The following is a 13,763-nucleotide window of genomic DNA, read 5'->3' on the forward strand; positions in this document are numbered from 1 at the left end:
GTGTGGGATGAGGCTTAGCTGCTGGTGTGGGATTACACCGTCTGGACAGAGAATGACCACAGGCAGAGCGGACACGGACGCGCACACATACGCGCACACGCACACATGGCTAGACCAATTAAAGGACAATGCTCCTCAACTTTTAGTCACACAAATGATCACTTAAAATCCACAAAACATATATGAGACTCCCAATTCTGAATGCGTTAACTTGACTTTCTCAAAGGAGCACTTGCAGAATCAGATGAACGGACGCCTTTTTATTTGTTTCTGTCCCGTTAAAATGTTTTAATGCACGTTTTTCTCATTTCTTTTGCCTCTTGCTGTAAAATATCATTCATCTGAATGAGGTCTGTTACTTGTAATTAGTGCTGGACATCGTTTGAAGTATTTTGACACCGGCTCTAACAGGAGTCTTTTCGGTACTTACACCAATACTCGTCATCAATAAACATAAACAAAATATAAACATCTACGAATCCATCTGCATCTGCTGAAGAAGATCATCTGATCAAAAGCTCCAAAAAGCTGTTAAACAGACCTTGTGGTGAGATTAATTGATCAATAGCTAAATTATTACTAGAATTATCCGAATTATCCGAGTAAACTAAACCAAGAATCTGAGGGAGCTTTCACTGCTCAGGTGGAGGCACATATTTCAGTCACTACTCATGCAGGTCTGACACTGTGACGTCTTTAAAGCAGTTATTCTTCATCTCGTTGAACAGCTAAAGGCTAATTACTGGTGAATCTGTACAGAGTGATCTGTTGTCGCTGCTGTCGTGATATGATGGAATGTCCTAAACTTAAGCCGAGGCCTCGTTAATGCTCTTAAATACATTCTAGTGCACAAAATATAAGTCCAGTGTTTAAGCCTTAATTTCCATTATTACATTAAGTGAGGTTTTACCGCCATCTTTCCCACAGTTGGTGCTGTCTGCCCCACTTTCTCTGGGTGTATTAGCTGCTGGAGCAGTGAGGATGGGGGGGGATGGGGGGGGATGGGGGGGGGTTAATGTACAGTACCAACACCAGGGCCTGATCTACAATTGGCAGGTGGCAGAGCTGTGATCTGTGTATTCAAACACACACAGCTACCTATTGTATCCCCCCCGCCTTGATCCAGGATTAACTATCAAACGAGCCCTTAATGCAGGTTACCAGGGTTTGGGAACAATTCGCTAAAACAATCAGTTGATTAATTTCAAACGATTTTCCTCCTCTGCCAAGCAAATAATAATACTTTTTGTTTTAACTCTGAAGTCCCCCCTCCCCCTTTTAATCAACAAATTAAGCATAAATCATGTTTGATCTTTATTTACTGGTTGCTCGGCAGTTGGTAGAGGTCAAGAGAGATTACTGGTCGCTCTAATAGCTCGCAAACAACCCAAACATTCCTCTATTCCTCTCGTGGACGCACACAACCTCCCACTCTCTTCGTTTCACGTGACAGAGCCTTTGGGGGAAAAGGACAGACGTATAAAGCCGCCCAGCAACTTTTATCTTTTTCTAATATAACAAAAACGTCGCTTTCCTTTCCTTTTGTCTCTCCCTCGGTTCTTTTCCTTGTTGACTCACCCCCAAGAAAAAACAAAAGAAAAGAAAAGGACGTTCGAGCAGGTTCTAATGAGAAGCATATCGGTCTGTAAGCTTTACATAGTGAGATAATTTGGCATTGCGACAGAGTGCTATGATTTAGCTGACTATATTTTTCTCTCAGCCACCTCTTTGCCACCTCATAAATCTGCTCCCAGTAACTCTGCTGCAGAGGTCCAGTGTCTTTAATATTCAGTCGTCTCCACGGCCGACATCCTCTGACACCTGAGAGACGGGCAGGTGAAAAGGTCCTGACGGCCTGAATGCACCAATGCTCCCTCCCAAACATTATTTTAGACTTTAATTCCTTCGTGTGCACGTATTTGCTCAAAAAGACACATTTTTAAAAAGCAGAATAAGATATTAAATAATTGAAACACACCTGCAATTTCTAGATCACCGTCATCCTGTCTGCGGTTGCTCAATTACAAAGGATTCCAGACTAAAGAAGCAACATTGGAGGACTTCATGCCTGAAATATCACCTTAACGCAAAGCACTTAGCAGCGAGCTCTGAGGTCAGACCTCACACAGCCCCTGATGCTACTGTGAGCAACCAGTCTCGCCAAGCCACACTGGAACAGACGTTCATATGCAGACTGAATACGTCAATCTGTGAGAGATCAACTATTCCCTCGTATGCCGAAATACATTTCAATTGAGGGTTAATATATTGATATACGTAATAAATTTACATGAATTAATCACAAAGCGTGAGATTAATCAGATACATTTTGCTCGACAGCACTAGTTTTGATACGAAAAGCGGTAAAATCAGACAAAAGTGTGAGGGAAATAAATTCAAAGTCTACTCAAGTTCGGCCATCTATTATCACTGCCTGGCCAAAGATTTATGCTTCCTCCCATGATGGCTGAAAAATCTTGGCACGTGAAGTTATCAATTTATATTTTAATAATAGATACATGACTGTAAATATGATACAAAAAGGACGAGAGCCTCCATCTATACATCAATCCTCCTCTGCTGTCATTATCTTGATATGGCTCTAAATCATTAGTGAAGTGTTTCATAGTTATCCCACTGTTAAGTCTTTTATGAACCACTCGCCACAAATCCACCCTCTCTCCCTGCAAGCATTCAAAACAAAAAGGGGCCACACATGACCACAAAAGAGAAAGTCATTTGTGAAATGTCCTGATTATGTGGGTTGTGCAACGTAAAACAATTTGCCTGATTACTTCCAATTGATTCGGCCTTACAGTTAAAGCCTCAGTGTGCAGCCCGGTGAACTGCACTGTGTCGTGCCGCCGGGCAGGGGAGAGGAGTAATTTCTCCGATGTGCAGCTGAGCCAGCTTACCGCCAAAGCCTCCTGGATGCTGCTAAACCTCGGGGAGGCTAAACACTAGGCTAGCTACCAGCTAACTCTGTCTGCTAAAGCTCTGGGGGATTTGTCTGTGGCACAAAGTGAATTAAAGGTGACCTTCTGGAAGGGATGGAGAGGATGGAGAGAGAGAAGAGAAGAGAAGGGGGATGCTGGAGATGCTACTTGCCTTGGGTTTGCATGTATCCTGACTTCTAAAACAAAATACAGCCACTAGACTTTTGTCCTGGTGAAGGAAAAGGTTTCAACCAATTTTGTGAACTTCAAGAGATCCAACAAACACATTAAACTTCTCCAATGGGGCAAACTCAAAGCATTTATATTGAATTAATCAGTGTTATTGAGAAAAACTGCACTGTATGAATGTTAATGTTCTTCCACCACCTTAAAAAAACTCCAGCTCTCAAGTTTAGTCATTTATGTGATTATAGAGGTGGAATCTAATAAAGTAATAGAGATCTGAAGTCACGCTCCAGTTCCATGATGTATTTTCCCACAGAGGCTTTCTTTCATTGATCTTTTCGAGAAGCTGAAACATAATATTGGTGTTTTCAGTCCCTATAACAAAGGCCAATAACTAATGGGGCTGCGCTAGATGAATGCTAACAAAACAAATGTCCTCTTAGTTGAAAATGAGAAAAGCAAAACAGACACTACAAGATAAAACAGCCTGAAGTTGGGATGTGTCTTTGGTGCTCTAACTTTGAATGAGACTCATCACACAGTTTCAGACAAGACGCGCTGATCAGGCTTCCGCTCATTAACCTACCGATGGATTAACACACCAATCACCGTCTGACGTTCTCTTCAGTGTCAGTGCACAAACTGAACGCACGACCTGGCCTCCAAATCCAAATTTCCACCAGCGATCGCCGGATTTAAAAAAATCGTGTTAGAAAGAGCGACAGAGAGAGAGAGAGAGAGAGAGAGAGAGAGAGAGAGAGAGAGAGAGAGAGAAAAAAATGCCGCTCACCTGACTGTTGATGTCCGCTTTGTGCTGCAGTAATACAGACACCAGCTCCTTGTGTCCTCTGTCGCAGGCCCAGTGCAGGAGAGCCCGGCCCTGCCGACACAAACACACCGGGCGATTAAACAAAAGTTTCTTTCATGGCACTGAAATTAGCTGAAGTCCACCAAAAACACACAACTACTCCTCCTCCTCTTCCTCCTCCTCTACCTCATGCTCCTCAAAGTTAAGTTATGCTTCAATCTGTTTGTTAGCTTCAGACAAAACACATTATGCACTACAAGAGCTCAGAGCCTGACCTGCGGACAGAATGATGAGATATGTAGACTGCTCTGTGTGTGTGTGTGTGTGTGTGTGTGTGTGTGTGTGCGTGCGTGCAAAAAAAGAGCAGCAAGGTAGTTTGAGCACAAGCTGGTGCACAAATTACAGTAACCTGCACACAGTCTGCAAAGCTTGATTGATGGGAGACTGCACACAAAACAAGAGCAACCCCCTACTCTATTTCACACACACACACACACACACACGCATGCACGTGCACACACACACACGTCCTCTCCTTAGGTCCAAGATCCTTTTTCTAATAAAACCACGCAAGCTCATTTTTCAGTGAGGCCAATTAGGTAAAGCAAACTCTCCGAGTCCAGTTCTGTTGCTTAAAGCTTATTGATCACTGTGGCTGCATGTTAAAATGGATACTTACATATGAGCCAGGCCAGAATACCAATAGGCTGCTTTCTCTTTCCTGCCCTCTTCCAGGTGTGTTGCTGCTGACTGCTGGCCGCATTTTCACCAAACACCCAGAGTTTACTACTACTGGATGCTGCACACACAAGTATTAAATGGGATTCTGGGGGAGTTGCAGTGATTTATAAAAGAGTGAATTTGTCAAATAAGTGCAGCATTCAGCGTTGAGACCATTTAAAGGGACATTCAGAGTTTGGGCCAGCCTTGATATTTAGAAGAGAGGGCAGTAAGATGAAGGGCCTCTTCTGACCAGGGTGGAAATATCCAGGAAGTAAACCACAGGTAATAAATGTCAAGTGGGTCCATGAGCGAAAGCCTAAATTCTCTTCATTTAAGGAAGAGGGCTAATTCATGCTCACTGCTACAGAAAGATTAGCAACTACTATGAATGGACATCTCGAACCAGACACGCTTGGTCAGACTATATGTGTGCAAAATGTATGTAAACATAAAGATTTGCTGGTATATTCAAATCTTAAATACCAAACATTGTGGGATCATGAGCAGTTTTTGTTCAGATGTCATCTGTTGGATATTTATCAAAGACTATTCCCCATATTCTAAACAATAATAAACACAAGGCTGCCTCTCTAGACTTATTTGTCTTAACCAACACACGATGCACACGTCTCATAGTGCTTCATACTCATCTATAAGTTGATGTGTGGTGACAATGAGCACATGCAAAGCTGGGTGTTTTGTAATTTATGGCGCTCTAGATTCAGCTCCAGCAAGTGTTATGGACTAATTCAAACACTTAAACACATTGTTTGATTTAAAAATGAACCAATCCAATCACAATTAGTCTGTAAATGGTTATAAAATAAAAGCATTTGTATGATTTTGGAAGAGCAACGATTATTTAAGTAATGAAAATATATATATCTACTATATATCTGTAACTATCTATAAAAACATTGATCTTGCTTTATAATTGTGAAGTAAAACGCTTTTATTTTAGGTCACCACCTGTGTCCTCTCTTTTGAGAAGCAATGAGATGAGCGTCACCGGTGATCCTGGATAACTCTGTGTAATTCAAGTATTGTATTACTCCCTTACTTTTTCTCTGTTTTTGTTTTATTGTTACATGAACATAACTGTGATGCTAGAGGGCTGTTTTGATAATTCTTTAACCAAAAAAAAAAAGAAAAAAGTTTACAAAAGCAACCAACCGTGTGGGATTTATGGCTGCAGCTATTATTTTTCAGATTCTCGATTAATCGGTTAGCTGTTTGGTCCATAAAATGTCACAAAATGGTGAAAACGGTGATCACGGTTTCCCTCAAATGTCTTGTTTCACCCACAACCCAAAGATATTCATTTTACTCTCATAGAGGACTAAAGACCAGAAAATATTACATTTGAAAAGCTGAAATCAGAAAATTTGGTTATTTTTTCAGTAAAAAACAAACAAACAAAAAAACTCAAAATGATTAATTGATTATCAAAATGATTGGCGATTAATATAATAGTTGACCGCTAATTCATTCATCGACTAACTACCGTTGCAGCTGTAGTGGAATTTGTATGAATGACTCGTTCATGTTTCTAAAAAAAAAAACTGGTAAACAGGTATTTGGCTTTGTTGACAACAGAACAGTACAACAGTACTAACACAGGTGGATGTTTGGTCTCTCTCTCTCTCTCTCTCTCTCTCTCTCTCTCTCTCTCTCTCTCTCTCTCTCTCTCTCATGTGAAACTTCACCACTGCCCTCTGCTGTTGAGCAAGCTGCGCTGCAGGTGAGCGAACGACAACAATGGCAGTGGACAGACAAAGCTTTCTCTGCCGAGGTCCCTCGGCCATCTGGCCTTTGGCTGTGAACTCACCAGCCGAGCGCCTGCTAATCTGAAGGACGGCTGTGATGAAAGAGCAGCGGGGTACGAACCATTTGGCCTGGCCGATAATGAATCGAGGGCGGGTGAGTGGATTTCGGGGTCAGTCCAGAAAACACCCCTCGATGGTAATAGCCATTCACACAATTTACGCATCTCAGCCTCAGGAGCGGTTCCCATGTGTTTGTGGCCTCTGATCATTGAAACCATTATGTAACGACGGCAAAGAGAGCAGCGTGAACCCTCCCTCAGTGACCTGTATTTTCCATGATGCTGCACTGATCATTTTCACCGGCCCTCCTGCACAAGAGGTCAGAGCACATGACAACAACCGTGCAGCAGGTGCAGACTCAGTGCCAGGACACCTGAACGTGGATCCTCTTGATAAATAAACTGCTGATTTCCCTGCTCTCTTTACCCTTTGTTGCCACTTACCAACATTGTGTACAGACATCACAGTGATGCCATGTTGATAATATTATATTATTACAACTCTCCCATGTAAGTACATTCTCACTGACATTTCTTTGTTTTGCAGTTACCTCTTCATCTTTAGTATTGACATCCACATTCTGGGAGCTGATGGCCTTGCTGATGTGGTCGATGTTATTTTCTCTGCAGTAGTCAAAGATGTTCTTATCCTCTTCCCTGAGAGTGATAAAGAGAGAGAGAGAGAGAGAGAGAGAGAGAGAGAGAGAGAGAGAGAGGAGAGGAGTCAGTCAACTTTATGTTTTTAAGACCTTCATTTGTGCCCAAAGAATCAGATGACTTTGCTCTCTTTGCGTTAACTTGTCCAGATTTTGATGTGCATGTTGGAGGTTTGAGGAGCTTTATTAAAAAAACAACATTTCTTCATACGTTCAGCATCGTGGTTCATCCACAGAGCTCACTGTGAACAGTTTTCACTGGCACTACTTTCTACTGATGAATGAGTCACAAAGACAAATGATGACAGGATGTTTATTCTATGATCAGAGTTACAGGGACGCCATCTTTAGGAATGAGACATTGCTGTTTTAAACATGAATCTTCACACCAGCCCAAACAAAACGACACTCATCCCCCGCTGAACTGTTCTGCGACTGAAATCTCAAAACATTGGCAAATAAACCCCAAACAACAATCCGCACGGCAAGATCCCACCGGAGACAAGTGAGAAAATATGTTTTTCTGTAATTTGGGTGATTCGACCCATTTACTGCCCTGCGTGTCCATTCAAGCGTGTGTGTGCACCCGGGAGAGCAAACACCACGTTGCTGGAGCATTTAGTCATCAGACGTGCAGACACAACAGATAACACAACCGCTCCGTCTGTCTGATACAGCAGCCACACGTGCCACATCCCCCCGGGAACGCTGGCACACGACACACACGCGCAGCGGCACCGTCCCACCTCTGATTATATCTCTGTGTCTCTAATCACCTCCTGGCACTGGGGACAGGAGAGAGTGGTGGGGGGAGGCAGGGTGCAGTGCTGGTGCTGGTGATGGAGGGCTGCTGGGTGAAGGGGAGAGAAGGGGCGAAATCTCATTTAGAGCTTTACGCCTTCCCCTCCCGCTTACCCACGCCGGCCATTCAATTTAATTGAATTTAGTGCTCTATTGTCTGACAGAAACCCCGCATGCCCGCCGCTTTGCCACTCCCACGCAGAAAGCCAGTCATCCCCAAGGCCAAATCCCCCACTTCCTGTCTCTGACGCCTGCTGGCTCTGCCGCACCGAGTCTTACAGGTTCCACGGCGCACACCTGGCTCCAGTCACGCAGGGGACGCTGTCGCCTGTGTGACTGTCGTTTTCAAACTCACGACCAATCAAATGGCTTTCTGAGGATTCCCAAAAGCCTTTTCATCCTGAGTCCTTCAAGTTTGAGGAGAAGGGGGCCGTATCTAATAAATGTAGTCATCCATCAATCCTACTTGCAGAAGTTAAAATAGCAACACAAATAGGAACAAGCAGTTGGCAGCATCACTAGAAAACCAGCTGTGATGTGTAAGCGCTCGCCAGGCGGTCACCTTTGATATAAAGAATAACTGAATTAGAGAAACCTCTTGGTCCCGCTGCCCGCTCTCCACACACAGCCGCATCACTACAGCTTCAAGCCACCAGTGGAGATGAGCCAGTCGGACTCACAATCATCACATTACTGTGAGGATGCAGGTTCAAAATCGACACAAACGGCAGCCACAAACAAAGTTTTGACTGCCGTTTGTGCTTTAATGAACCTCTGCGCTTCCCTTTCTTCGCCTCCTCATCGACATGCTTCTCTCCCAAATCTCTCGTTCCTCCCCTCCCTCTCCCTGCCACCTCCTCATCAGCCCGTGATGAATTATGAATAACTCATTACACTTTTATCACTGCTAGGTTATGTATGAGCACATTCATTTACATACTCCTGATTACCAGCACTATGTTTATTCATGAGCCTCTGTGCCGGGCCACACCCACTTCCTTGTCTGATGGCCATGGTGACCCCAAGTGTCCCTGATGTGTGGCTGCCATCCGTCTCCCTGGCAACTAATCAATAGGCCAGCTCATCAGTCTTTCGTCGATGGTCGGACAGGGCCGGCCTGACGGGCGACACATATATAAGACATGAGCACACACACACATCTAAGCATGTGGTGTAAGGTTACATAATCTCTAATCTCTAAAACAAGACCCTATATGAATGTACACAACGTACACCTGTATACAGTCCAGACCACAGAGAGAGCACACACAATCCACACACACACACACACACACACACACACACACACACACACACACACACACACACACACACACACACACACACACACACACACACACACACACACACTATAAACAAACAAATGATTAATGTGAGTCCCGTAAACGACATGACATCAACAGCAGTGCAATGCATGCTGGGAAGGTCACAGGCTACTCTGTCATCACAACAACTGAGGTACCAAGGGTTGTGTGTGTGTGTGTGTGTGTGTGTGTGTGAGTGTTAGCGTTATGTGCTCACATGTGTGTCTAGTCTGGTGTACTGGCAGATATGTCCTTCATCCATCAGGCTAAACTGGCGACAGTGGTGGAGAACACTCATCTACCTGGCCTGAGCTTTGCACTGATCAGCAGCACAACCACACCATCCATCACATGCACGCACACACACACACAAACACACACGCAGCGCGCACACACACACGGTCATCACATCCCCGATAGGACCCTGGTCCACGCTCTCAATATGGCGGAGTTCCACAGAAGACCAAGAAACAAGGAGAGCTCAAATAACTCGGCAGCGGCTTCCAGCAAAGTGTCCAGACAACAAAGCCTCCAGCGTTTATCAGAATCCTTTCTCAAGGTGGGAGAGAGAATTACAAATGTAGCATTCAAAGCCTCTTCAATCACACACTGATCAGCTCAGTAGCCCAGAGATATTGCTAATCAATCCTGCTTTTGTCGATAAACGCACACAGATCGAGATGAGCGTGAGCAACGCAATTAACTCTCTGTCTGGTTAACAGGTGCTTAGCTGTTTAATGCGGAGTGTGTGTGTGTGTGTGTGTGTGTGTGTGTGTGTGTGTGTGTGTGTGAGAAAGAGGAAATTGGAATGCAGCAGAGCAGTGACTGTGACAGTTCCGGCAGGTTATGCATGGATTCGGGTGCAATCGCGTCGACGTATAGCAGCAAGTGTATGTTTATGTGTGCACATGTGCAGAAGTGTGTGTACGTGCCACGTTAATGACTTCCTCCTTGTCAGCTTCCCTCGGGGCAGCGTTGCTACTGGATATCACCAAGGAGAGCATCGTTCTGGGAAACCTGCTGTACCTGCCTCTCTCCGCTGTTCCCGGCGTGTCTTCATCACCCCCCCCCCATGCCCCCAAAGCACCCCCCCGAATCGTAACGTAATTAAAAAGGGGAGACTCTGGCCGCCTCTTCCCAAGGCCGTGCATACCAATCACATCCAGCCATTTAGGAGGAAAACCTGCAGGATTCACACATCTCATTTTCCTCTCCAAAAGAGCTCTTTTTCATTGAAATGAAGATGAGGTTTTTAAGCTTGAGTAACTCTGCCAGGCAGAAGTAAATGGAGAATATATTTCATTAACATAAATCAGAACTGTATGACGTCTCCGGGCACTAACTGCAGTTACGGTCTGTTGAATATAATCAAACACAGCATCGAGAACGGTGGTTAACAATGCCAGGCTTGGATCGAGTTGACCTCAGCGTTCAGCAAGTGGTGATCCACAGCTGGAGGAAGAAGGCTGAGTGTGTTGAAGCGTCCCAAAGAACTGGGAAATGCATTTAGATGCTTTGTCCTCTGAAAACACGAACTAAGAACAGAGGACCAGGTTGCTTTCTTTGTACCCGCAGTTAGATTTGGTTTGCAGTCGTAAGGGCGTCCATCACACATACTTTTCAAACAGCTATAGACAAACATGATTAAAGTGCATGACGCTCCAATCATCAGGGATTAAAAAGAGAAAAACGTAACCACTGTACTCAATAAGGTAAATATCGCTTCTATAGCATCTGTGCAGCGTCGCTCCAGCTTGCTCACCTGAGTGACGGCCACTCGAGCAAAGCTATTCTTAAACCGCTTTGTTCTACGCCTTGGGAGGACAAACCTCCGTCCAGAAGGAAAAAGCTGAAATTCACTGTATGAAAGGTGGGAGCTGTCATTTAAAATTGAGCTGGTTATCCACTGTAACTGTCTGGCCCAGAGAGTTTCTGGTTTTAAAAGCTAGGTTTCCAAAACATGGCGCCAAAGAAAAAAAGAGACAAACGCTGCGGCCACTTTTTTCACACGGCGACACGGTTTCCTTCAAAGTTCAGTTTTGAGTCAATACTTGTCCCAAGATATTTGTACGATTGCAAACATTCCACCAGTTTGACCCTTACTTGGTGTGACTTCATCTGTTATCACTGTGTTTAATTAAGAGACTGTGTGAGATGTTTATGAAGTGGATGCAGTCTGTGACAGTCTACAGGACACAGGTGTCCTTCCCTGCATAATCAATGCAATGGGAGGTTTCTGATGTATGGTTGTCCTTGTCTGCATGTGTGTGTGTGTGTGTGTGTGTGTGTGTGTGTTACTTCTGACGTTAATACCTGATCATCTCCTCCTGGTACAGAGAGCTGACTGCTGCTCCTCCAAAGCCTGTTCTTCTTTCTGCTCCTCGTCTCTCCTGTTAAATGAAAGACAGTCAGCGCAGATGTCGGTGAGCGCTGACAAACATACCTCTTGTTCACCTGGTCTAGTTCGGCTTACTTCTGCAGCCTGTGTTGCTGTCCCATGACCTCATTGTTCTGTGCGCTCAACACAATACAAAAGGCTTGGGTTCATCTATTCACCATGAATGGCTGTACCTATAGCTTTTCATCTATTGCCTCTGTAAAGCTAATGCATGACACAGATGTTCTCTGGGGCCTTCAGACAATGACCTCATAGGTAATAAATGTCCAACAATATGCACAAAACCAATATAAAATATACAGCGCCTTAATTTGTGACCCTTGTTAATCTTCGGTGTTTTTCATGGAATTCCATATTACATTCAGTTCAGCCGGGACTTTATTACCCAGCCTATTCTTCGCTGACCAACCTCGACTCACAAAGGAACCTGCACAAATCTGATTTCAGAGAATAGCGAGAGTGGGAGAGAACATGACAAGCGAAGCAAAACAACTGTGCGTGCACTTTTGGGGGGAACCTAATTTACTTCAGAAACTCAGAATATTCGCTGATGCACCGGCCCTGCTCCTCTGCGGTATAATGTAATAGAAAGCCTGTGTCTGCTCAACAATGGAGGCAGGCACAGAGGTCAAATTCTGGCTATTATTCTCTCCCCTGCTTCCCTGTCTATGTACTTCTACTTACACCATTTTGACTGTGCTTCTAAAGGAATAGCCGATGCCATGCAATGGTGCTTTGTTAACACTAACACAATCATCTTCTTTTCAGGGGGGCATTTGTGCATTTGCTCGCCTGTCTGCCCAGCTCTCTGCTGGCATTGTGCAGCTGTGGGGCAGAGTCAGCGAGTATTGCCCCGCAGCATGGCCCAAGAGAAAAGAAGGTGTCAGGATTGGACATGTGGTTGACAGTGACGCTATCAAAGAGACATAAGTATGGAGGGAGGGGGAAGAAAAGGGAGGGATGGGGGTAATAAAAGAGTGAAGGGGTTAAAGAAGAAAAGGGGGTAGGGGAAAGATTTAATAGAGGAAAAGCAGGGAGCATAGAGATGGAGAACAAAGAGGAAAGAGAGCAGTAATGAAGAGATGAGGGAAAGCAGAGGAAGAGCAGAAAATGGAAAGAAAAAACTGTGAGATGCTACATCAGTGCACACAGGACATGTGACAGGCCTTTCAGATGTTTTCTAAAAGTATTCTTTGGCTTTCCAATTGTAGAGAAATCAACCTCATGTCATGTCAAGTATGATGTGACTGTGAATCTGTCCCCCTGTCCCCAAGTATGCAGCAGAGGGAATCCACACACTTGGTTCAGCTGATTGCCTCCCTTTCAGGTGTAAAACTTTCCATTTTAGTGATGCCATTTTCACGTTAATTCAAGCTATGGCAGCTTGTGGCTGTAACACCAGGGGACAGCTGGCCAAAGTTTTTTTTTTTTCTAGTTATTTGACATACGTAAATAAAGCAATCATATTATCAGAGACTTTTAAATCAATCCCTCATCTTACAGTATGAAAGCTGCAACCTGTGGAATGCTCCATTAATTGATGAAGATGAATTTAACTAAAAGGACGAATGGCTCAGTCTTTCCCAAAATAATGCACTAAATTTCTTTATTATTGACCTCAGCAAGTATTAACAATACTGCCTTCATATACATGCACAGCAAAACTAATTCAGTCTGCCCTGTTCAGTATTTACTATCAAATTTATGTGACTGAGCACACATTTTGATGTGAACATCAAACACGACAAGTTTGTTCTTAGTGTTCCAACAATAACACTCTTCCCAAATAAGCTAACAGTACAAAGTCGTTGTTGTAACTGTGTGCTTCTGCTGCTGCCCCAAAGGACAGCCTGTCCATGGCAACACAACTCTCCTGACAGGGAGCTGAAGGAGGACATGACACAGGAGGACATAGAGATGTAAACAGTCTCTCTTATGTCAGGCTCATCTCAACAGCATGACTATGACAGGTTTGTTTTGCATAATTCATATCCCAAAATGTCAGCTATTGAGGAAGACAACATCATCTTCTCATGTATTTTTCATGCTGCATGTACAGACTTAAGAGCCACTAAAAGGCCTGGGACAAAACTACACTGTGATAC

The 13,763-nt window shown here is 44.1% G+C and overlaps 1 protein-coding gene across 1 annotated transcript in view; it reads right to left on the bottom strand.

Annotated features, from left to right (window-relative positions):
* Nucleotides 1–13,763, bottom strand: part of acbd6 (acyl-CoA binding domain containing 6) — a 29,396-nt gene that overhangs the window by 13,215 nt on the left and 2,418 nt on the right. The window contains exons 4-6 of the mRNA XM_070961831.1: nucleotides 11,574–11,650; nucleotides 7,030–7,135; nucleotides 3,913–4,002 (exon numbers count right to left, since the gene is read on the bottom strand). Of these exons, the coding sequence (XP_070817932.1) occupies nucleotides 3,913–4,002; nucleotides 7,030–7,135; nucleotides 11,574–11,650 (273 nt within the window). The remainder of the gene's footprint in view (nucleotides 1–3,912; nucleotides 4,003–7,029; nucleotides 7,136–11,573; nucleotides 11,651–13,763) is intronic.

This window comes from Chaetodon trifascialis, chromosome 4 (genome assembly GCF_039877785.1).
Source record: "Chaetodon trifascialis isolate fChaTrf1 chromosome 4, fChaTrf1.hap1, whole genome shotgun sequence".
Lineage (NCBI taxonomy): Eukaryota > Metazoa > Chordata > Actinopteri > Chaetodontiformes > Chaetodontidae > Chaetodon > Chaetodon trifascialis.